Below are 25,606 nucleotides of genomic sequence, written 5' to 3' on the forward strand. Positions count from 1 at the left end.
TTATTAGAATCTGAGAGCACATGACTAAGCAAATTAATTGATGAGAAAGTTATTTTAATACCACTCTTTATATATTTATTGTTCTGTGAGTGGTAGCTTTAGATTAGGGAACTGTTACAGTCCTGTTTACCGATATGAGCACAGAACCTTGGGTTTCAGGACATTTCCATGCGTTTTGTAATGTATCTTTGCAAATGACAAGTTGGTCATGGGCAGGAGTGAACAAATCAATCCAGGAGGAAGAATGAGGAACTGAAAGCACATTTCTGTCTTAATGTAATCCCTTGACCTCCTGGATAAACCTTGTTTCTTGTTGTTTTTGTTTTTTTTTATTGTCTCTTCCTTGTCCTCTCCTCACATTGAATTCTTAGCAGGTAACTGAACTTGTCTTTAAAGCTTGCTAGCTCTTCCTCTGAAAAATGAAAAAATGTAGCAGCTGCCTTCAGGAGCACCAGCACAGCACTGCAAGCATATTATATGCAGTTATAAAGAAGCCAGTTCCACGATGAAGAAGTGAAAATAGAGTCTTTTTGTGATAAGCAGCTATTGCCAAAATTAAACAAAGAACAAAGAATGGCTTTGGATTCTCAAGTTTCTGACACAGAAATGAGAAGTTCCATTATACCGTTAAATCAGATAAAGTCATGAGCTGGGAAAAACACTCAGTAGTTTATGCAGTATTTGAAGAAGTCACTCTGCAGCTCCTCTTTTAATAAGTCTTTCTGTTACGTGGCAGTTGAATTGTTCATTATATTTCCTTTAATTATTTCCCACTTGGAGCATTGTACGACAGGGCCATCTTAAAACGGTTTTGTATTTCTCTCTTTGTTCATAAGGTACAGAGTACAGTGCTGACTACCATGCTAATTAACCCTTAACATAGTTTTTTTTATTATTATTACGTAAGCAATCAGCTTATTTCTAGATAAGTGCAATCATGTATTGCTTTTAAAATGTCTACCTTATAGCAACTTCTGAGAAGTTAAAATTCCAAAATCTGTTTGAGCAGAATATGAGACACCAAGAGCACAGCTAACAAACTGCAACGCCAATGCAGAGGTCTGATGGAGATCATTAATTCACTGCTAAAGCTATGGTTCCTATGAAGAACAAAGCGTTAGGCTTCTCCACATGCAAAGACAAAATCTCCTCAGCAATACAGGTATAAACATGCTATTAATCCATAATGAATCATGGAGTAATTTCATCTTCAGTATTATAAATGTTGGGATTTAACCTGTGATTTTTTTTGTGTGTATATGAACTTTCTCTTCCCTTCAGAAATCTGTGCCTCATCTTGTTCAGAAGAGCATTTGTGGAGGGAGGGAGGAATGAAGCAATTCGTCCCCAGCCACGCTTCTTTTGACACAGCCTCTTATGCAGCTCTGGATGTGTGCACTGAGTGCCATTCCTGCATCGGGACACACTCGCTTGTTTTTCTGAATCTGTTCCACTACGTTGCCCAGCACGTGACAAAGGAATGCCATTTTAGCACTGACGAAGCCTGTGGTGACATGAGTGCCACAGGTATCTGGCATCAGCTTGCAGAATTTGGGGTCCCCTGGTGTGCAGCAGTTCTGAGCAGAGCAACTCCTGCTGTAACCGGGGCTCCCTGAGGAGCACGGAGCTGTGTGCAGGGCTCTGAAAAGGCATTCGTGGGAGACGACCAAAAGGTCACACCTGTAGGAGGCAGTTACCTGCGTGCTCTCCGGGTACTGCACCTCTGTTTACATCCCTTAATCTTGTACAAACAATACAGATTTACGCAAGGAGCAGAAAAGCTAGGAGCGTGATTTTTTCCTTTGTGAAACACAAAAGATTCGGAGAAGTCCGTTTAAATAAATAACGACAACCTCAGAAAAACATACTTCAATGGAAACGAGCAGAAAGAAAGCAAGCAGGAGCAGCGAGCGCGCCGATCTCCAGGGCTCCCCAGGCGCCGTGTCCGCGCAGTGACAGCCGCCTCCCGGGGGCGCGAGGCGCTGAGCGCTCCGAGGTGCGCGCGCCGCAGCGGAGCAGCGGTTGCCGGCGCCCGGTTGCCGCGGCAACGGCTGCAGCGATCGCGGCGGCGGTGAGGGCCGCTACTGCTGAGGGGCGGCGGGGTGGGCGGAACGGGAACGGGAGAGGGAGCGGGGTCGGGGCGTGCGGGATCCGTGTAGGGTGACGGTGCGAGGAGCGGGACCCCGCAGCTGTGTGCGGTGTGCGGGCGTGCGGGCGTGAGAGCTTCGCCTTTTCCTTCGGCTGCGTTCCGCTGGCTGCTGCTCGGGTGACTGCTGTGCGCACTGTGAATTCATCGCCGCTTACGCGGTTAGCGAGCAAACAGCCTTCCGCGGCATGAATACCTGAGCAAAATTTCGCTTGCGTTGTGTTGCATCTCTGCTGGGGCTGAGTTCTCCTCGGTACGCTGTGTTTTGCAGCGGGATCCAGCTGCGTCCTGTGCTAACCTCGCAGGTAGCGACGAATGGGCACCAGCGGGTGCCGAGCCGCACGGAGCGCCCTGCAGCGCTGGCAGAATGCCGTTACCGCCGCCACCCGCAGCCGTACCGCTGTGTAACCGCACCGCTCCCGCACGCCGCTCTGCTGCTCGGGAAAAGTTTTTTCTTGCTGATATTAACGAGGCAAGCTTATTCTCTTCTGTTAAGCTTGAAAAATGGCGCACTGAAACAATGTGAAAATCTTATTTCTTCTTTCCTGCATATATAGACGAACAATTCAAGTCTCTGTATCTTTTTTTTACTTATAGAACCAAAGGGCTGTTGAATTTAATTGCTTTCATTGAGAATGGAACCTTGGAAGGCTCAGTGTCAAGTTAAATTTGTGGTTATATAAGTAAAAAAAAGATACAGAAGCTTGAATTGTGTTACTCAAACTGGGGCCTACTAGAAAATGTAAGCATGCAGTAAAACAGGAAGCGTAAGTACGCATTAAAATAAATAATAACAACAGTTAACTACACTATTGGAGTGTAGTTATTTGCCTTACAGCAAGAGTTTGAGATAAAACACTCTACATCCTGATTTTATGGGGGTATCTCCTGGAATTCTGGGTCACATTTTCTCAAATATCTGACAAGAGGAATACATACGGAAGAATACAAACTTTCTGCCTGTCAAACCCATTTGGAGAGGATGCATCGCTTGGTGTGGAAGCAGGAATAGTTAGTTATGGCTGGGTATGGCACAGGCAAGGCAGCTTCCTGGTGCTTGGCAAGGAAGCAGGGCAGTGGGGTGAGTTTGCCAGCGTGCACCTCCTGGAGCTGGACTTTGTGCCACGGGCAGCACATTTCCCTGTGCAGCTCCAAGGTAAGCAGCTGATCTCAACCAGGAGAAGAGAAAAGCTGCTGCTGCCTCCAAATGGGATGAACTGCTGTGACACGTGGTATCTCCAAATTCACTGCAGGTAGTTTACCTTTGCCTCACAAATGAGATGTGAGCTGTCAGTCAGAGGGTGCATTCTGTAGTATCACAGGCTTATACACTTGTTGGAAATCATAAACGAAAGTGGGATTTCTTTGGTGCCTAACACTTCTGAATTGCCTGAAGAGCTGACTTGTTTTGTGCTGGTATGCCTTGAACTGGGAAGATGCATACCCTAACAGTGAATGATACTAAATGCTGCATAATCATGAATATGTTTCAGGGAAAAAGGTGTGTAGTACCTGTTACATCTCAAGAAGAGGGAAAACACTGTTCACTGATTCTGCCATATAAAAATGATTGTCATAGAACCACAAAAGTTATCCGAGATGGAATATATTTTACTGAGCTAAGGAAAGAATCTGACGATCCAGAACAAGTAAGAAAACGAGTAAAACAAAATAGTACTAATGTGAATATAAATCTATTATGCAAATTGTTAATATTTACTCTTATCATTTTCTTTATTAGATAGTTGAAATATATATATTCTTTTATGTCCTATGCATGAAAATATCCTGCAAAGTTGGAAGGAGTTCAGAGGGTCATATAAGTCAAAATAGGAAATAGATCACAGCGAATTCGTATTTAACAGCCATTAAATATGAGCAGTAGTGTGATATAGAAGCCTTGTGGAGTAAAGTACCAAGATAGCTTTTAAAATTAAATGTGATTTTTCATTTCTGACTTCCTCAATTCTTTTCTGGAACCTGTTGTAAACTTTACTTCCTGCAGACTGACAGAGGGGTGTTTATTCTGAACATTCTTTAATTTTAGAGAAACTTTTTTTGATCTTTAGGTTTTCATAGAGCTGACAGTCTTATGGCATGAGGCTTTTTATTGACAGTTATGGAGGGAGTAGCTTCATAGACTGTGGGAAAGACAATTATGTGAGAACCGGACAATGGCATGATTAATTCAGGTCCATTCATTTCTCAATTCTCGGAAGTCTTAACAATTCCCTTTATGCTGATCAATTACCATGGGGGCAGAAAATCACCTTTCCTGTTTGCAATGTACTTATTTCATGGTAGTGAATCCGCACCATTGTAACCAAGGACAAATTAAACTCTAACTGAAAACACTGTTTAGAAGCTGGCAGCGACTGTGCAGGAGGAAACTTGGAAAAACGTGCGAGGGCCACGTCCTGATAAACACAGGATCAAGATGACAGAACTGTCCCCTCTGCTTAAAGAAAGCTCACCAAAAAATCACCTACCACAAAACTTGAATGGAAGTGTAGAGAGAAAATGCACTTCAGACAAAGAGAAAAGGTAAAATTTAATAGTAAAGGAATATTTTAATAAGCTATCTTTTAATTTATTTCTAAATAAGCATTTGAGAATACCGATGCAGAGAAGCCAAAGTGTAAGATCCATACCCCATCAACTTTACTATGCATCTTCTAAAAAACAGTTGTAAAATTACATGTTATTAACTATGCATGGGCCTTGTTTATTTGCATATTTATTAGCAAGAGTCAAATTGTATTTATTATTTTGTTTGTGGTCAGGGAGAAGGAAAATGCCTCTCACAAAAATGGTGCTTCACAGGAGATTTTTGAAGCAGTAATGGCAATTAATTCAGCAAAGAACTTGTTGCCAACCTTTAAAGACATACTTGGTAGAATGACAAACGTAAGTACATTGTAGTCAAAACTTTGTACACGCACTAAATACTGAATTCAAAAATGGTTATTATTGTTTCAACTTATTGTCTCTATCAATGCCTGTGGATGTTTTTTTTTAATTTAGAAAGTTTTAAATTTCTGATCTCTGCAAATGCTTCTCCCACTTCTAAATCCCATTTGCAGAGGATGCAGAAAAGAGTTCTTGAAAGAGCAGAGAGGTGTGAATTTTCCTATTTTAATCATTGACAGACATATACATCAACCTTACTTAGATATGTTCCTTAAAGCCTGCTTGCCATTGTTTCTAGGGGAAAAAAAAGATTCACAAGTCACAAGTCAATGCTTCCTGACTATAATTTGGGGGGAGATTTTCATTTTTTTTAAATAATTTATCATTTCAAACTGTCATCCTAGAGTTTCATTCTCTCCAAGAACATTTACATGAAGGTTTTCCATATTTATATTATATGCAGGTGGGGAAAAGATGACTTCTTTGCAAGGAGTTCTGGGAAAACTTTTGATTTCAAAGTTTCCACTTTTTTTTTTTTTTGTTATCATTTTTTAAAAATTATTTATTTATTTATTTATTATGCTAGCATGATGGCTTTAAGGTGAGATTTTGGGGTATTTATCAGAAATAAATATTAAAGATATCTAATTCCTGTTAGACTGGAAGAGGATCCTCTGTGTTTCACATACTGTTTAAAGATTACTACTGCACCATTTCTTCTTTTGTTATTTCATTTTTAAATGTTGCAATCATTTATTTATTTTTACAGCCTGTATTTGAAAGTAGTATCTAAATATTAGTAACAAATGTTTGAGGGAGCGTTGCAGATCACATTTAATTTCTTGGTTACAATGTTTTAACAGGTTTGTAAACTTTCTACATCAGAAATGATAGTTATTGATACACAAGAGGATTTGCTGGCGAAAGAGTTAACAGCACTCAAAACCACCAAAAGATTGTTATGGCTTTTACTTCAAAGAAGAGAACAGAAACAGGTAAGATGACCCAAAGCAATCACTAGCTTCCTGTGGGGGTCAGAGATCACGTGTCTGTAAATTGCGGGACAGGTTCTGAGTACCTGGACAATGGAGGGAAAGAGGATAGTCCCACAGGGAACTGCTTTAAAATAATGAGAATGCAGAGAGATTAAGGAGATGGATGCACCTGGAGAGCCAGGTGGGCTGTGACAGGGTGCAGGAGCTGGTTAGGCAGAGGTAGTTCCAGCTGGAAGAGAACCTACTTATTTTAAAAGGATTGAAAACAGCTGTTCTAATTCCTGATATGGAGCGCAATACGCCTGGGAGAGCAAGCACAGCATATAGCAGTGTGTGTCAGAATACAGAGCTTAGAACACAACTCGACTGAAGGATTTGCTCTGCTTTCATTCTGTGGCTAATAATTTCACTGCTGGTGTGTGTGTGTGATCTGGGTTGTCTTGTGGTGCTGATTGTTATTCAGAGTTTAGATTACATCTAATGGCATAAAATGCTGAGTTACCCTGTCTCCTTGGAGATGTTAGATTCATTCTCTCAGCAATGGCAGTAAAATGGTTTGGATGTACAAAATGGAAGTCTTGCTGTATTTTTTGGTTTATTTATTTAAATGTAGACCTCCAGATTTTATATTTTAAAATGTCTTTGGCAATGTTATAACTACATATATTCTATTCGAGTTATGGTAACAGTTAACATAGACTTATTTTTCTGTTGTCTTAGGCTGTGTTTTATGTTTCATTCTTCAAACTTTTATATCTAACTGAACTTACTGGAAGACTTCAACAGTTAATATTAGTCTGTAAAGTATTACAGTTTGTACAAATGCTCTTACTGTTTTTGATTATGTGTTCAAATAACATTTAAGCACTTAAGATTTTTCAGACTACTTTTTCCTGAAAGAAATAAATTGGCATAGGGGATGACCCTAGTTTGTTTTCCTCCCCTGAGAAGTTTTATGCGCTAAGTAAACTGAATATTTAAAGTTTAAGCTACTAACTCTAAATAGCCCACAAGAATGCAAGTTTTAATATTTATATGTACCAAACTGAAAATAAACTAAATAGTATGCCAAATTTAAAGCAAAACAATAAATCAACTGTAAACTGAAGTAATTTGTTAACATTTCCTGCTTTTGTCTTGCAGATAAGCAGTGAAAACATTGATGCTTTGATACAGAAGTTAAGTGAAAATGAAACCCACAATACTGTAAGTAAACTAAAATATCTATTACTTTTTTATTCTATGTGGTACACGTAAGAAGGACTATGTCATGGCATACAATTTCACATCAGAGTAGCATAGGGAGCATTCTGCTTACTGATACAATTGAACTGTTACTACCACTTGATTATTGTGTATTTTAGGAAGGATGCATGTTGGACTTTGGCATCACTTCTACATTGTTTTGTGTGTAGAGTAGACTCTACTATTGCAGTTACTGTAAATGAAATAAATATTTCTATAAGAGTCCTAGATTTTTTCAACTAGAACTTGTAATTTATTTCTATTATCAGTGTGCAGAAAATGATTGTAGCCTCATTAAAATTAGAGAAGACCTCTAAGATTATCTAGCCCAACATCATCAGTAAAAAAAACTTAGTAGGCAATCTCTTGAATTTCAAAACCATTCTTTATTTCATCAAACAATATCTGGAATAGATTGAATTAATAAAGCTAAAATAGTGGAGCAGAGAGCTAAAATAAAGAGCTATATGCTTTAAAAAAATGCACTCATTGAGTTTTGTTCATAAATATTTATTATAGATATGTTTATGTTGTATTCTTGTGTTCTAAAATCTCCAAACGGGTGCTGTGTTCTGTTCATCATTTGTTTTCCTATAATTTTTCCTACTACCTGTCATGCTTCTTTAAAGCAGTTTTTTTTTATTTTTTAGAGCAATATAACAAGTATTTAGAACAATTGGATATGTATGAAGTTGTGAAATAAGCTTCAAATTAAGTCTTAGTGACATGGCTCAAGCAAGAGCCTATTATGATCTATACGGTTAAAGTAAACATTGATTCATCAGGTCATAATTTCTGCCATTTTAGAAATGATGGCAGTATTTGTAATGTATCATCACAAAATGGAATCGCAGCCATTTTTAACTGAAACTTTTGTCAGCGTGTGTTATGTTATTAGACATGAATATAGGTTTTTTTTTTTTTTTTTCCCCCTTCATGAAGAGTCTCAGGAGAAAGATAGTAGAAAGAGAAGAACACATTAAAGAACTTTCATCTAGGATTCAGCTTAAAAAAGTGAGTGACCAGCTGTTTTGGAATAAATGTTTTCTCCCCGTATATTACATTCTTATTTTCTAATCTAATGTTTTGATGAAAGAAATTATTTCAATGAGCTAGGCATTAAAAAATGCCTAGAAGACATTTCTATACATAAAACATCAACTCTGTATCCACACCTATTTTGAGTACAATTTTTTCTTAACACTAATGCCCCACAGTTCTGGGAGGGTCATAAATCCAGGCTAATGGCTTTGGACTTTTGAGTGCTCTTCTTACTGGTATCTGTAGTAAACACTTGCACTAATACATTAATATTAACTCTAGTCTGTATGAGTAATGTGATTTCTTTCTCTTTTTGTTATTATTGTATTTAGAGCAAGCCAGAAGAGTTAAGTTGCAAAAAAAAAAAAATCCTAGATCAACTGACTTAAGTTCTGGTGGGAAGTTGTCTTTCCCTTACTATTTATGTATGCCTCTAAAATTGAATGATTTTGTATCAGTAATTCTTAGATCAGTTGGTGATCTTTGGGGTCTAATGAAGGTTAGCTCATATCTAATTACTTAATGCAAAGCTTTGGCTTAATTTTGGTGGACCTGTTATTTATGTACCTTTGTTTAGCCTGGATTTCTTTGTTAGTGCCTCCAGGCCCAATTCATCTTACAAAATTAAATTAAATATGAGATAACTGTGTACAGATGTTCTTTAAATTTTGTGATTTTTTTTTTTGTTAGCTTTCTACAGAAAAGTCGTATTGATGATGCTGATATCATTAGTAAGAAGCTACTGCTTATGAGTATACTTGTAGACTATGCTTTATCTTTTTTGCCTTTTGAGGGAGTTAAAATGACAGTTGGAAGTTCTGCAATAAAGTAGAAAGAATGAAGTTTACATCATATGGCATTATCTTGGCATTATCTTCAGAGACTAGTAAATCTGTGTTTATTTCCCTTTCTTAGGTCCCTGTACTGAAAGAAGACAATCTGTCAAGACCTGTAAATGCAATTGAAGCTCATCTGCAGTATCAGATTCAAAGAAAAGAAGTGGAAAATGATGAATTAAAGCTGAAAACGCAGGTCAACATATTTTCATGTGTTTTAAATTTAAAGGCAAATTAACAAAGCCCTTCAGTGGGTTTATTTCAGAATTGAGAGTTAAATCTTTTTTAGGTATAGCTTTGATCAAAAGGAATAAAATATATATTATTTCATATATCACTTAAAAGAAAACTTTCTAAGTAAAATCTGAAACAATTTTTTTAAAACAGCATTTATATTTTTCAATCTATCTTTGTTGTCTTAATTGCAGGTTATTTCTTTCTAATTATTTCAACTTATACGTACTAGCAGTCCTGCCGAAGAAATTTAAGTAGACATAGAAGTGTGTGTATTCACCTAATTTTACTATCTGAAAGACTGATATCTTTCTTATTGAGTGTATGTAAACTGCTTTTGAAAGAGAGAGAGACAAGTCCCAGAATGAGTTTTCCACTGTAAGTTGTTTGAGACAATTGTGACAGACCAGCACCTGTTTCTTTTTATAAACTGCAGAGGAATCAATAATCCCCTTAGTACTGACTGATAAACTTGTGACTAATTCCTAACCTCACTGTGTTCAAGGCAAGTGTAATCCTTTCCACTTCTTAAAAAAAAAAAAAAAGGTAAATTTGAGCATTTGCAGCAGATGTTGGTTGTAGAACCATGTCAAGGACAAGGTCACATGGCAGTTAATGGAGTTGCAAGTGGTCTCAGATTTTAGTATTTAGTATTTGAATCCAGTAATGAACATAGGCATAAATGAGAAAACCTTGGCTGCAAAATGATGTTATTAATTTTCAGCTTTTTTCTTAGTAGCACACATGCCCCTACAAATTATGCAAATTTGAAGTTGTTAAGGATCCTGTCCCAGCTCAATTTCAATCGAGAGAAAACCACTTATGTATGATTGTGTTCCTTGTTTTCCCATGAATAAAAATTGATTTCTTGTACTATGTAGCACATTGGTTAGAATTACTACATTTTCATTAAGTAGTACCTGGAAAAAGTAATTGATGGAGAACTGTACTTTCACTGAATTTTTGTGTAAAATTGTTGTTTGTTTCTTTTACAGTCAGTTGACAGCTAAAATCCTGTAGATGATTTTGTTAGTGCTTAGGAAAAAGATTGGAATAGCTCACAATTAATTCACTGTTTAAATTTGTCTTGGACACTGAATAATGCCCAAAGCACTCATTTTTATGTGATTCTGACCCCCTGTGGTTGTAACAGAAGATAACAGTTATCTACTGAAATCAATAGTTAAGGAAAACTTAACTCAAATTTTTCAGTTTATCTGTTCACTGAAGTTGTTTTTCCTGCAAGTCATGTGTTTTACATGAAAACTATTTCCTGCATATATATATATATGTGTGTGTGTGTGTGTATATATATATATATGTATAGAGAGACAAATTCCTGTTGGAATGCATCTAGAGAAGGACCACAATAATGATCCCAGGGATGGAACACCCCTCCTATGAGGGCAGGCTGAGAGAGCTGGGACTGTTTAGCCTGGAAGAGCAAAGGCACTGAGGTGACCTGATGGCAGCCTTTCAATATCTAAAGGGGAGCCACAGGAAAGAAGGGGACAGGCTCTTTAGCAGGGTCTGTGGTGATAGAATGAGGGGAAATGACCTTAAGCTCAAGGAGGGTAGCTTTAGGTTGGATATGAGGAAAAAGTCTTTTTGCAGTTAGGGTGGTGAGGCACTGGAACAGATTACCTAGTGTCATGGTTGGTGTCTCATCCCTGGAGACTTCCAAGGTGAGGCTGGATGAGGCCCTGGGCACCCTAATCTAGCTGTGATGTCCTTGTTCACTACAGGGCAGTGGGACTAAATCCTAGTTAGCCAAAACCACTTTTCACATGGCAAACTATGTAAATTTTCCATTGATTGTGGGTAAGTTTTGAAGTCATTAGCAGCACTTATATTGGCAGGTATCATCTAATGCATAGTACGTGGATTTTATAGCAACTGGTAGATAAATCTGGCAGATTAACATAGGTACTAGGTAAATAGTGTGCTGTTATGGTCTTCTTTCATGTAGAACATAAGTTAAATGTTAGACCCAGAATCAACTATAAAAAAAAAAAGACATTTCTAATCATTCTTACAGTTAGGATATTTATCAGTGACTTGGGGAAAAAAATTATAATACTGGTGTATATATGCTGTTGTAGCTTGGCACAAGAATAACAAGTGAGACGAATGGAACTTGTACTTTTCTTTATGATGAGTTACTGGCAACCACTAGCTTGAGCATGTTTATGGCAAGATATAGAACCTCTAAAAATAATTGTATCTGAAATTCTTGAAGAAGAATCCAGCGTGGATTTTATTGTGTATGTATACAGCATACGTATACAATATACACAAGGCATAAGAAACTATCAGAAAAAGTTTGTTTGCTAGACAATTCTATTTCATTTTTGGAATGGCACCATTATATGCATGAGAAAAAGTTAGATCTTGCAAGAAAAGGGTAAGTTGTCATTTGATAACAGATCATAACACAGTGCTTATATTAAGAAAAATACCTTGGTCTTTCCTGTCTTCTTGACTTAAAATACTCAAATCCAAAACTTAACTTCCATGTTAAAATTTCATTTATAGTTTTACTGATCTTCAGTTCTAGCCATGTACTTGCTCACTATAGATTCAGAGCATAGACTACATCGATTTATATCACTAGTAACATAAGGTGATATTCATCAAAATGAGTAATTAGGGGCTGGTATAACCACTCTAATTTCCCATCTCAGGAATGGGATTAATGTCAGTGCCATGTCATCTACAGAAATTTTGCATTCATTTCAAAGAATGTGTGGTGATGGTTAGACTGATATCTTTCCCCCTGCTTCTGCTTGTTTCTGTTTCTATGCCTCCTCAACCTCTTATCTTGCTTATCTTTGTAACTGGTTTCCCAAGCTGTAATTTCTCTTGCCTAGTGTAGTACAAATGTTGACTCCTTGTGTCAACCAGAAGATTTCAGATACTAATGGAAACAGGCTATAAATGCAATTACTATTCTTCATTATGATACCTCACAGACAGATTTATAAGGTGTAGGGTTTGAAAAGAGTTGATATTTAATTATGCTGCAGACTCTAGAGAAGAAAATAGCAGAGTGGAAACTTCAAATTGATGACTATAAGCATCAGATGGTGGCCTTGAGGGAAACAAGTGAGCAAAAGAAGGCTGATCTGAGAAGAGCAATCAGGTCCCAGAAACGAAAAACTGAATGCTTTGAAGAAGCTGTGGAAAACTTAACCTCCAGAATAAAAGAACGTGTGAGTGATTGCACTGACCAATGTTATCCTGCCTTAAATTGAATAACTAGGAAACTTTCACCTTTGTACAATAAGAAAGTTTGTTTTTGCATTATTTGCATTTCTTATTTTTGTTCCTCAGTTAAGGAAAAGCTGGCTATAAGAGACATGCAAACCATTCTTGTATTCACAGTTTTTGTTTCCTTAAAATTTAGTGAATGTCTTTAGGTAGTTGTACACTTCATAGTAAATAAGAGGAGTCTCATCAGCTTCATTTATGCATCTTCTGATATTTCTCTTAGACCTCTGTGAAGCTACAGCTAAGCTCAAAAGAATGGTATGCTGTCAGATAAGAATTGGGTTTGAAGTCTTTGTTTCCTTTTTTAGCTTATGGTGTCTCATATGGATGCTTAGCTTTCTATTTCTAAGCTGCTTGCTTTGAGCTTTTTAAACGTTCAAGTACTTGATTTCAATTCAAATTGTTGGGTGGCTTCTGCCTTGCCCTTCACCTGTGTGCAGTGTGTAACTTTTGAAAAAGATCAGTTGGATCAGGACTATGTTGAGACCTTGACAACTTCAGATTTCCTAATGAGAGTGTTATCACAATTTCTGTGCATTGCCATTGTTTAGGATTTGCCTGTATTAAGGATATTTTTCCAGTCAGTATATCTGGACATGATTAATTTGTTTTCTTTTCTTTGATCTTTGTACAAGTTACATTTAGCAGTACAGAGGAGTAGCATTTGCTTATCTCCTGAACTGGTAGTGTTTTGTAGTCGTACTGTTGTTTTCTTTCCATTAAAGACCTTATTTACTTTCAAGATAGTATGTGGCTACTGCTAGAATTTATGTAACATTGCATTTCTTATATAGCTATGTATTTTTTAATTCTTGAAATGCTTTGACAGAATTTTATTTTGGTATTAGCTTATACAGTTTATACATAGAAGATGTGTTTTGGAGGTATTTTTGTTTTAAGAAGTATTTCATCTTAAATAATGGTACATTCTGAAGTTGATATATAATACCTGTGTTTAACTGTGCTATACTTTGAAAGTAAGTTTGTATTACACTTCAATTTTTTAAAATGTGGGTAGTTTATTTGTTCTTTTCGAGATAGTAAGACAAAATTTATGTTTCTTTGTATAAAGTGTTCCAATAAATAGCTCTTGTTTAGAAGATTTTGTAGAATGAGATGATGCTCCTTATGGCATCCTTATGATACATGATTTGTAATTAATGTATTCTGTAGGAGGTAAAATTGTCTGAGATACTGTCAGCTTCTGATCTCTGGAAAAAACAGCACGATAGAATGGTAGAAGAAAAGGCAGTGTTAGCAGTTCAGACAGAAGATCTAAAGAAGTAAGTTTAAATTACTGGAGATCTAATATATTTTCTGTAGTCACAGAAATTTTTTATTTAGTAGCTTATTAGTATTGACGATGAAAGCAATTTTATGTACTTGTATTAAAATTGTGAGCAGAGTTCTGAGCAGCTAGAAACCAGAACAAGTTTCAGAATTCTAGCTTCATTTCACAAGTTGTTTTGTTATTTGTTTTTTAAATAACTCCTCTGTAGAAGCAAGGAACTTGCTACTTCCCCTGCGTAGTTTCTTTCAGCTGGAGCTTGCTAGAGATTATTGTGCTGCTTCGCTGAATCATTTATTTAATTATTCAACAACTTGAGTCTTAACCTTTGCACCTGTTGTAATGTAAAAATGTCTTATTTGGGTTTCCAGCCTGTACTGCAGATTAATGACAGCAAAATTATTTTGGTTCTGTTATCTCACCCTACTAATGGACAGAGGTCCTCGCAGATGCACATTTGATCAGTTTAGTCTTGTCTGAAAAAGCAAGACAAAACTGCCCAATCTTACTCAAGCAGTGAAATGTAGATGAAGAATATGCCATCTTTGTCAGACTATGATGATTATCTTTTAACTTTTAACATATCTTTTAATATGGGCTCTAATTCAAAAAAGCAAAGTGCTTTTATGCCTGGATTAATGCAGAATGCTTATTTTATAAAGATCTTGATTCATGCTCAAATACATAACAACTCAAATTAAATTGGCTTGACTATTTGATTTTTGTTTTAGAAAATCTGTTATTCCTGAAAATATTTTCAGCATATTTCAAAATTTCACAGGAGTACAGATAAATGATGTGAGGCTGAAAATCTGTCTGGACAGCTACGGTCTATCGTATATGCATAGGCATCTAGGAAACATGAGGAAAAAGGAAAACGTCTATGATACTTTCTTCAAATGCTCTTTTTACTCACTGCTGTTTTTTACTATTTCTATTTGAACTGGAAATACAAGTCTGTATTGAAATGTTCCATTCTATCAAGACCTGTGGTACTAGACTACTAGACACCATATGACTACCTAAAGAGTGAAATAAGTCTCGCTGAATTCATAAACATGAAAAAAATGGTGAGGGACAAATGATGAACTATTGTTTTTAATAATGGAAAGTACTATTCCTAAAGTAACATGGAGTGCACTTATTAGGACATTGTCTGATAGACTCCTTTAAATTCAGTATCATTCCTTTTTTTTTTTTTACAGTAGGTATATGCATATTTGCCTCGGAAGTACACTTTTGTGTTCTACGTAATACATTTATTTACAACTGAGCTAGGTCCACTTCCTTGTTGGATCACATCTCTTTTGTTTCTTTAGATGTTTAAATGTGTTCTCTCATGTATTTATTTATTTTTCTTGTATGGAATAAGAGCAATGAAGTACTTCATCCTAAGGAACAATTTGATTTGCATATAAAGAGTTCTGGAATCATTGTACATGACATGGAATTTCTTGCTATCCAACAAGGCAGATCACAAGCCTTTCTGAAGACCTGAAAAGAAAGGAGGAATTTGGAAGAAAAACTAGTGAGGATATTCTTGGAAAGCTAAATTCTGTTAACTCTGAAAATGAGAAGATTTATCTTGAAAATGAAAAATTAAAGGTGAGATTACTATAAATCACTGAGGAATGGCTTTGCATTTCTGATGCATTTACAAATTAACCACTGTAATTTGCTTTTGTTCTGCTGCCTAGAGATTCCAACCCTCTATAATAAATGTCACCCATTTTTTTTCGCAGTAAGTGGAATGAGATGATAAAAATTTATCAGTGGAAATCTATGGCAAAGCCAGAAAAAGGATTTTATAGTCATTCTATTTAACCAGGATGTCATTTATTTTATTGTCAGTGGATATAAGACTGCTTACCTGGAAATTATACTCTTTAATATAAAATAAACTTTCACAAACACAAGAATTGAATTTATTTTAATTACTGATACAATTTTTAAAAGAATTTCCAGGTTTTGTACAGTATTTATCTTCCAAAGTAACTATTCTTACAAACTGATAAATGAGCTGTGGACTGTCACTTTTTATTGATAGAATAAGTAATTGTTACTTCTTATTTCTTTGGATCACTTGATAGTAATATACTGTAGATTGAGTTGTTTTAATCATATCATAGAATCATATAATGGCCTGGGTTGAAAGGGACTTCAAAGATGACCTAGTTTCAACCCTGCAGGGTCACCAACCAGTAGATCAGGCTGCCCAGAGCCACATCCAGCCTAGCCTTTAATGCCTCCAGGAATGAGGCATCGGCAATCCCATCTAGGGCAAACTGTTAATGTCTTTCTTTTTTTTTTTTTTTTTGTTCTTCCCCTTTTCTCCCTCCCTGTGTTTTGATCAAGGCTTCCCTTGCTGCTTTGGAAGTCAGTACTGTTTCTGTAGAAAATGACCTGCTATGTCTGCAAGAAAAGACCAAGCTACAGGAAAATGTTGTTGAACGCTATAAAAATCAGGTGAATGGCATATTGAAGTGTTCAAACATAAGCTTTAAATCTATAAACAGTTTTGAGTAAATCATAAAGGTTTTATTTGTAATAAAACATATTTGTTGTCATGGTGATTATAATAATTGTGTAACACTGAGAATGTTAGAAAAATAGTTCTATTCTTCTAGATTAAAAAAAGGGTAAAAATTGTTGTGTCCTAGGTACAAGAATTACAAGCAGAAGTAGAGGTACTGAAATCCAGGTATAAAACAGTCTTCAGTGAAAACAAAAGTATAAGAGAAGGCAAATGCTTAGAAGGCTATGAGGTAAGCAATAATATAGCATGCTCTCAAACAGTTCTGTAGGACATTGATCCTACAGATGTTACTGCAATGCACTTCATAGAAGTAACAAGGTACTGGCTCTCTTTATTTTCCCATGTTAAATCTGATTTTAATGCACTGAGGGCTCTACTAATTTTTGAGTGAACGTTTTTTGGGTACAACACAACTGCAAATAGCTAGGAAGAAAACAATTCAAAGACAAATGACTAAGGGGTTGGGCTGCTATTTTAGAATTTGTTCCATCACTGTTTTAAAAAATATGGTTTTGTTGTTGATTTTTAAACTAGATCTCTTGGCAGAGCATTCATAAAAGTTGTGTAGGGAAAAAACCCCACTGCAAGACTGTTCAGTGGTATAAGTTTGATTTATGTAGCAGTCAAAAGCAAGAACCGATACAGAGACAAGTTTTAAGTTTTTTCAGCAGGTGGAGCTGAATACTGGAACACGGTTTCTTAAGCATCAGAAAACATCATAGAAAAGTAACAGGAAAATGACTTTCTTTGGTTTCACTGCTCATAACATTGCATATACTCAAGCAACAGGGCTGAAACAGGGTCAGGTTTTCAATTGCCTGCTGTGGTTTTAGAGAATAGAATTAGTTCTTAACAAACAGCACCTCAGATGTTTATTTTATACTCATTATTTTTTCTTGATTCATCTACAGAATGGAGAAAAATATTTTCTGGTCCCACAAATAATATTTGTGCAGCACTGTATGCAGCGTTAGGTGGCATCAGTTGCTGTGTTTCCAAGTACTGCAAAACTTGTTTTGCAGAATTTTTCCTGTAAGCTGCTGTTTGCATGCAATTTTCTACAGTCTATTATGATAAAAATCAAAATTCAGATGTTGCTAACACTTGTATAATTTTGTGAATGTTTGTTATCAGTGTTTACTGAGTCTCCAACCACATGTCATAAGAGAAAATTCTGCAATGAACTTGTCACTTTGGGTTTTCTGATGAAACAGATGGCACTATGCAACCTATGTAGAATTTTAGATGTACTACTTTTGTGGAAAGCTGTTAGGTATCAGAACAGTTAATTTTTGGCTTTAGGCTTACATTTTTCTACTGTGATGATACTGTGCAGGTGAGGGACAGAACAGAGCTTAAGTTGAAGGAGTTAGAACATGTTTGTGGTTTACTGAAAGCAGCTGAAGGAAAACTGCGAGGATTTCAAGAAAATCTTGTGTACTGGGAAAGGATCAACGCACAGAAACGCAAAACCCTCAGGGAGCCACAGGTTCAGGTGCTTTGTATGTCTGGATTTTAAATACAAATGAGGAAATTATGTAGAAAGTCTCCAGAATATTTTTTCCTATTGCTGCTTATGATAGTTAAGCTGTTTCTTTTGTTTGCTTCATAAATCAAAGCTGAGAAGGTATTGCCAAGCGTATTTACATTAATTCAGTATGGGAGAAGAAATTCTAGTTATGTTCACTTTTCTATTTTGTATCCTTAATCTAATATGTTCTGTTCTTTAGAATAGCTATGTCCTGATAAGTCTTCCAGAATTCTTCTCCGGAAATAAATATGCAAATCTAATTATTGTTTGTATCTTATGGAATAATTTAGTGCTACGTTCATTTTGTTTTTTAATGACTAATTCATAAACCAGACAATATCTGCTCAGAAAAATAGCTATACATTTTATTTTTATGATTTTAATTAATACATTATAAAAGTGGATGAAAAGAAATGAATTATCTGCTTTAAGAAAATATTTTCTATTTTTAGCAGAATGTTAACGCTACTGCTCTTATTTTCCTTAAGGCCTGAATCTAAATGTTTCTTACCATTCTTTAGCCCTGGCATCCATTTCTGTGGTTTGGGCTTTTTTTCCTCGTTTTGTTTTATTGGGTTGGAAGAGAATAATTTGCTGGCATAAATGACACAGGTGTTTGAATCAGTAGAGTGGGAAAAAAATTTAATCTTCCTGTGTGTGGAAGACATGCTGACTTCAGCTGAAACACAGTGAGTCTCTGTGTCTCTACATGCTTTATGCTTTATTCTTTAAAATGTAGATCTTGATTTTCTTTTCCAATTTCCTGTCATTATCATTATAGCATCAAATTTTGCTTGTTTCTGTCATTATAAATACTTGTTTCAGAAGCTCACAATTCCATCTTTGTCTAGTGAATTACCTAAGCAGTAATTAGTTTTGAGGTGCACATATAAAATTATGTCTGTATTTTTAGTTTTACTACCTATTTTTATGAATAAATTTTAAAAAAATCCTCCTGAGTATAGTGAAATAACTGGGGAATATAACAACTAGTCTAGCAAACAGCAGATAAATTTTGGCAGTAAATCTTGGTTATATCCTTTAGATATTCTAACTTTATGATTAGATTTTAGTAAAATTCCATTTGAAGAAACTGGACCATGTGCAGAAGCCCTTTTCTGGGCTCATCTGGACCAGAACATCAGCTTACTGCCCCTCTGCTGACAGTGTATTTTAGTATCAGTCTGTTAATAGAACAGCCTATAATTATATAAGCAAACTCAGCCATATTAGCTCAAGTTACTGAATGGAACTGCTTGTTGTAGTCCAGTAAATGATAGAGGTTGTCCTTAAATCATGGTGCCAGCAGAATGGAAATGTGGCTGTTTACTGATGGTATCAAGAGCAATAATCTCATTAGTACTGTTCCCAAGATTTAGAAGTAAACATGTAAAAGTTTGTCAGTCTGGATGTTGGGTAGGGGTAGTTTGGCTTCTTGTTATTTTCAGTCTCTTCTTATGAACTCAACTGCCTTTTTTGATTATACATACTACTGTCAGAAATTCTTTGTCAGTACAACCCTGTTATTCCATGATAATTGTGTGTGTGTGTGTGTGTGTGTGTGTGTGTGTGTGTGTGTGTGCTGTATCATTTTTATGGCTCTAGCCTAAAGCCTAAGTACACAAGGAGATGGACATGGCCAACTCTTAATACGCAAGGCTACGTGAGCAGCATGTGTGGTTCATTAGGACTTCATTTTGTTATACAGCATATCTTTAGTCTTAAGTGTTCACCTAAATTTTTAGTATTTTTTTCAAAAACCTGAGTATAAGATGTGTACTTGAACTCAAAACTAGATTGACTGGATTTTATTAGGCATATTTAATTTGTGATATCTTTCACACAAGTCCTTCAACAAGAAAGGAATTGTTATTTGTACAGGAGGAAGATGGTGTAAATTCTGTGGGTAATTGTTCCTTAGAAGAAAACAGTAACATTCAGAAGAAATATGAACATCTTAAGAGGTAATTCTTAAAAAAATATATATAAAAAATGGACTGTCTGATTTGTGCTATTACATTGTACTGAAATTTAACACCTTAAACCACTTTTGCATAAAGGATGCTAGAAAAGATGGAATTTCAAAATGAAGAACTTGCATATCTGATCAGAAAAGAAGATGAGAGTCTTCAGTGCAGTAAACTGCAGCTTGAAGAGAAAATCGCAGAGTACAACAGTTTAACCAAACAACTGGAATCTGCTTTGGAGGAAGGAAGAAAAATGGTACTGGTGGTTTAATACAGCTCTCAGCGTTGATTGCAATTTTCTACTTGAAAATTACATTAAAAAATAAGTATGCTTGGGAAGAAAAATGGGACAAAATTATTTGCTTACAGGGAACAATGCTAGAAGTTTTTTGGAATCCTATTGAAATGTGAATTTTACCATTCAATATCCTTGTAGAATTAAAAGCCTACTGAAATTCATGACAAAGTTCAGTGGACCAACACTTCGTCATCACTTCTGTGACAAATCAAAATGCTTTAACCAACATAAAGTTGATTTAGGTTAAATGCCACACAATGAAGTTTATGGACAAAGGCATAATTCTTTTTCTTATTTTCTTTGGAATAGCTGGTCCACAAGAACTTTAGTGCTGAAATCTTTCTAATCTTAGAGCAAGAATTTGCATGCTTTTAATATTAAGCAAAGATTTATTATTAACAGAAAGGACACTAATTCAAATGGAGAAGAAAATGAACTAATTTAGATTTCAGTGCATTGTATTGTTTGAAATTAAAATACTTGTGAGGCTGTGATTTCAATCTCAGATTAATCATGCATGGAAAAAATATTAGTTTTCTCAATGCTATGTGAGAGTATAGATTTGGTTTTTAAAAAAAAAAAGAGTTGGAGTACCCATATAAATTTGTTGCAAAGTCTGCTCCCTCTTGTAAATATTATAACTTTTTTTCAAACTGAAACTTCAGATTCAGGCAGAACTTTCCAGGTTTATATAGTTCTTGTGTATGGGAAATAGCTGAAATGTTAAGTGATGGACTGGGGAAATATCCCTATTAATGCTAAGGTATAAGAAAACAATTTGATTTGGGGTTTAAATATAAGTGAACATATTTCTCATGCTAATTTAGGTAGCTGAAGAATTTAAAAAAATGTCATACTTAGAACAAGCCCTTGAGACAAAAATGCTCGTTCTTGAAAATGAAGTGAAGGAGAGGCAGGAGGAGAGAAAAGAACTTCTCTGTGCGTTGAAGCGTGTGAGTAAAGAATACTGTTTATGACTTAAGAAATTATCATAATTTCCGTAAAGTTTCTTTTACTGAAAACCAAACTTTTAATACAATTGATTAATAATTAATACAATTAATTAATACAAAAAGTGTGCTGAGGAACAGCAAATTATTTAAACTTGACAATGTATTTTATACATTGACATTTCTAGCAGGTTTTAAAAATGCCTGGTTTACCTTACCAAATAACTGGAATAACATTGAGCTTATTTCTTACTCAGGCCAGTTTTCCAACAAAATGAAAATCATAAAGTAGGTACGAAACTGTAATTTCCCTTTCAGATAACTTGTTTTCATTAAGCATAACTGTATCTGAGAAAATATATGTTTCATAACAACATAATGGTATCTTTTTTTTCCCTTTCTGTCTGTCCATCTTTTCTTTTCCTGACTTGATAAAAAAAAAAAACATCTAACCATACAGGAATGTAAGCAAAGTTTTCAGTTATATACTGATGTTGTGGTAGTTGGTAACAGAAAAGGGGTGTTTGCTTTTTTCAAAGAGACAAGATGTTAAATATCCAGGCTTTGATATGTAGATGCTTACCTTCTTAACCTGTGGTTCTGCTAAATGGATAATACTCTCTGAAAGCCAAAAACCAAAAAAGGATGGAAGGGGTGTGGTACATTCAATCTGTTCTTCTAACTAATCCAAAAATATATTTTCTATTAATAGAGTGACTTTTGTTAAAGCTTTGATAAAGATTTGTCCAAAAATCTGTGACAATAAGCTATGAGCTCTTTACAATAAATAAAAGAGACAATATAGACATTATCATTCTTAGATCCTCATTCTATACTCTGACTTGAAGTGTTCAAGACTGAAATTGCAGACCAGAATTAGCGCAAATTCCCTTTAGAGTTCAAATAATGCATCAGAGATACTGTTCTGCATTTGGTAGGCTTTTATTTTTATCTTCACTGAGTTTAATTCAAGTAATGATTGCATTTACTCTAAGATAAAAACATTAAAACGAAGTCAGAAATTGGCTAGTAATCTATACTATTTCAAATTTTTTCAAAGTAATTTCTTACTATGCTACTGTTAAATAAAAAATTAAGGAAATTTTCTTGTCTTTTGGCCCAGAAAGTCTCACCTGCTGAACAGGACTATGAAATTTAATCATACTCAGCAAGTAAACAACCATAATATCCTTTTATGTTAAGAAGTAAATTGAGTATTATTTTATAATGAGGTGCATTAATATTGAACATACAAATAATTTATTTCTTTGGGGAGGTTTAGCCTCTATAATCCCAGGTCTTTTTTGGATTATAAATGTATTCAAGCATGTTCAGTTCGGTTTTGACTGGGCATAAGCAAGGCTTCTATACCCTGAGGTCCTTTTGAGTATCTCAAGTTTGTAAAGCCTCTGAAAACTTTAATGGATAAATAAGGCCTCTAAAATGTAGGTACTAGCTCTATTACACTGTTATTTGATTTGCATTTTTATCTCTAAATTGTTGCCTTTCCTTTTATTCTTTAGGATGAAAAGCACCATGAGGTACGCTTGAAAGAGCTGGAAGACAGCCTGCAAAGGTCAGAAAACAAGAACCAGAGCATCCAGAATTATGTGCAGTTTCTGAAAACCTCCTACATAACAATGTTTGGCTGAATTCTGTAACTTCATTTATTTTAATAATAAAGAAACAGTACAAGATTTGGCTCTAACTCTTGTTAGAAGCAATGCTATCGTTATCTTATGGAATCTTGCAGGATTGAGCACAATAGCTTTAGTTCTATTCTGAGAAAAATTCTGCTATGGATCTAGAAACACAGATTAATTATTATTCTATATCCTACTGGCTGATGACATACAGAATATTCGTCTGATATTATTAATAGAAATAACTGTAATATTCATTGCAGTGAGTAAAGTAAAAAGGCAGACTGCATGATAGTACTGAAAGGCATGTAAGCGTAGGGTGTGCACACGAAATTGGTCTGTATGTGACTATATTTCAGGTCGTATGCTATAAATTGTCTACTTTCAGTCCATGGTAAATACAGATACGTGCTACCTGCCCAAGATGATGGCATCCATTATATTAAGACAAGCAGGAATTTAGAAAGCATTAGGTTTCCTTCCTTTCTTCCCCCTACAGCATACTGCACTGCATGAAATGGTTGCAGCCATTTATCTCATCCAGACTTTGTCTTACATCTTATTCTGAAGACGAGTATATCTATCTTACTTTCCTAATTACTGTATATTACTGTATTTCAAATACAGATTAATTATAGCTCTGAATGTGTTGATAGTGTCAGAGTGACACAGCACTGGAACAGGCTGCCCAGAGAGGTTATAGAGTCTCCATTGGTGATATTCAAGACCTGCCTGGATGCCTACCTGTATGACCCACTGTAGGGAGCCTGCTTTGGGGGGTGGGAGTTGGACTCAATGATCTCCCTTCCAACCCCTGCAATTCTGTGATGTACCCTGTCATGCTGACACAGCTTCATAAGGTATTTGTCTGCGTTTGAGTACAAAACTGCAGTCCATTGAAATAAGACTTATGCCTCAGATTAAGTATGTAAATATTCAGTTGATATGGGACTAATATAAAGAGGAAAAAAAAAAACAACAACAAAACACAATTCTGATTCATGAAGTAACTGTTTATGTAAATACAGAGAGAAACATGCTTACAGAACTGTGAATGCTTCTTTTCAGAAGTAGTACCTTTTAGGTAAGTATATGTAATTTAGAATTCATATTTTAGAAATATTTACTTTTGACTGGAAATATAGCTTGGTGCATGCACGCTCTGTTTGCTACACATAGTATTTTTGTTATTATTTATGTGTAGAATGTTAATGATCTTCATTATTTTGCAAATATTCATTTATCCTAACAAATACTGCTATCTGATAGTAATTTTCTTGTATTCAGGTCTTTTTACAAAACTACAATTTATATTTGAGATCTGCTGATAGCAAATCTTCCTGTAATGTTTTTAACTCTTGCATTTTACTCTTCAATCATGTCAGTTTGTCTGGAAGAGGATCACCACTTTTTTTGCAATTCTGGTGTGACGTATTTCATTATACCATTCATAGCTCTATTGTTGAGCTATTTGGAATAGCCTAAAGAGAGAAATGAGACATCAGGTCAAAATACTTAGTGCAGTTCTAGTTTACTTACAAAATTCAATTTATAATAAAAAATAATTCAAAACTGTATGGTATAACTTGTCAGCACTTTGTGAACTGTCCCATGTTTCCCAACATGCCAGGATTTCAGGGTTATCAAGAACAAGGTGAGAGGTTGATAAATTCATTTTCTAGTTATTGAATTCCAATATTCAGTTGGAGCTTGGGAGCTTCAGTTAGAATTAAGTGCAAGCACATAATGTCCTGAAGCTAATAGACCTATAATAGCTGAGCTGAACTCACAGCTACTGAACTTCTTTATTGGTGATAAAATGTAGGGTAATATATCAGTGCCTCAGTGCTGTTTTTGAGAAAGAAAGTATTTGGGGAAGAAGATCATTGTTTTATTGTATGCTTTAGATGTATTAATTTATGGGAACACACAAATTAAAATAGAAGCATAGGTCTTTGGGCTTCTTGGGATCCTATTCCCTTAAATCCTATCTGTTCATTAGCTTATTACTAGAGGACTAAGGTTGATTTAAAAACTTTCTTTTTCCCCACTATGGCACAAAAACTGCTGTAAGTTCTATTATAAGGAGGACACTTTGCAGTAAGATGAGAATCTTTTCTCTGGATACTTGTATCCTTAAGGAATATCCGTGTAGAAGACATAGCAATTATTGGATATCAGTGGCTCTACATGGTGCATTTGATCTGATTAATGGTGAATGAATTCTATACTTGGAATTTTGTTAAAAAGAAAACTAAGTAGGAACTGTTAACATGCAGCTTCAATCATCATTTACTGCAACTGAGTCCAACATTTTGGTTTGGAAACAAGCAAGAGTAGAACTGTTCTGACAAAATCACTTAGGTGTCGTCTTACAGGAGAAGTGACCCATGACCCAGCCTCCTCCACTGACAGGCTGTTCAGTGGTGTAACAACTGTGTACAACCCTGGCTGTGCTGGGAGCCTTAGAGCTGGCCAGCACAAACAGAGATCAAAGCAGGGCCTCCAAGGAAGAGATTGTGCGAGAGCACGAAGTAGAGACAATGATTGCAGGCAGATTTCTTTTTGCTTTCGTTGAAAACCTTCCTGCAGGTTGTTTTAAGGCTGATATAGGTTGTGCATGTTCTATAAGGCCAGAGGGGTGGAAGTATGATGTTGATGTCCTCTGAAGAGGAATTTAAGCAGTCAAAAATGTGAATTTACTGTTGTCACACAG

The 25,606-nt window shown here is 35.6% G+C and overlaps 1 protein-coding gene across 4 annotated transcripts; it reads left to right on the forward strand.

The window, feature by feature from the left end:
• The first annotated feature begins 1,878 nt into the window (after window positions 1–1,878).
• Window positions 1,879–22,943, forward strand: ODF2L (outer dense fiber of sperm tails 2 like). Of its 4 annotated transcripts, none has more exons than XM_031614779.2 (19): window positions 1,879–2,071; window positions 2,418–2,618; window positions 3,640–3,795; window positions 4,509–4,690; window positions 4,930–5,053; window positions 5,920–6,051; window positions 7,195–7,257; window positions 8,239–8,310; window positions 9,253–9,369; window positions 12,434–12,619; window positions 13,851–13,960; window positions 15,435–15,570; window positions 16,321–16,431; window positions 16,626–16,730; window positions 17,838–17,996; window positions 19,914–19,996; window positions 20,093–20,255; window positions 21,125–21,250; window positions 22,771–22,943. In XM_031614779.2, the coding sequence occupies exons 2-19, from the start codon at window positions 2,514–2,516 to the stop codon at window positions 22,897–22,899; spliced, it is 2,259 nt and encodes a 752-aa protein (XP_031470639.2). In that variant the 5' UTR covers window positions 1,879–2,071; window positions 2,418–2,513; the 3' UTR covers window positions 22,900–22,943. The 4 variants fall into 4 exon arrangements, with proteins under 4 accessions (XP_031470639.2, XP_090002537.1, XP_031470641.2 ...); XM_090146411.1 differs by having other exon boundaries at window positions 1,992–2,071; window positions 17,838–17,990; XM_031614781.2 differs by having other exon boundaries at window positions 2,021–2,071; window positions 2,452–2,618.
• Window positions 22,944–25,606: the final 2,663 nt, after the last annotated feature.

This window comes from Phasianus colchicus, chromosome 9, assembly GCF_987193195.1.
Source record: "Phasianus colchicus chromosome 9, bPhaCol1.hap1.1, whole genome shotgun sequence".
Taxonomy (NCBI): domain Eukaryota; kingdom Metazoa; phylum Chordata; class Aves; order Galliformes; family Phasianidae; genus Phasianus; species Phasianus colchicus.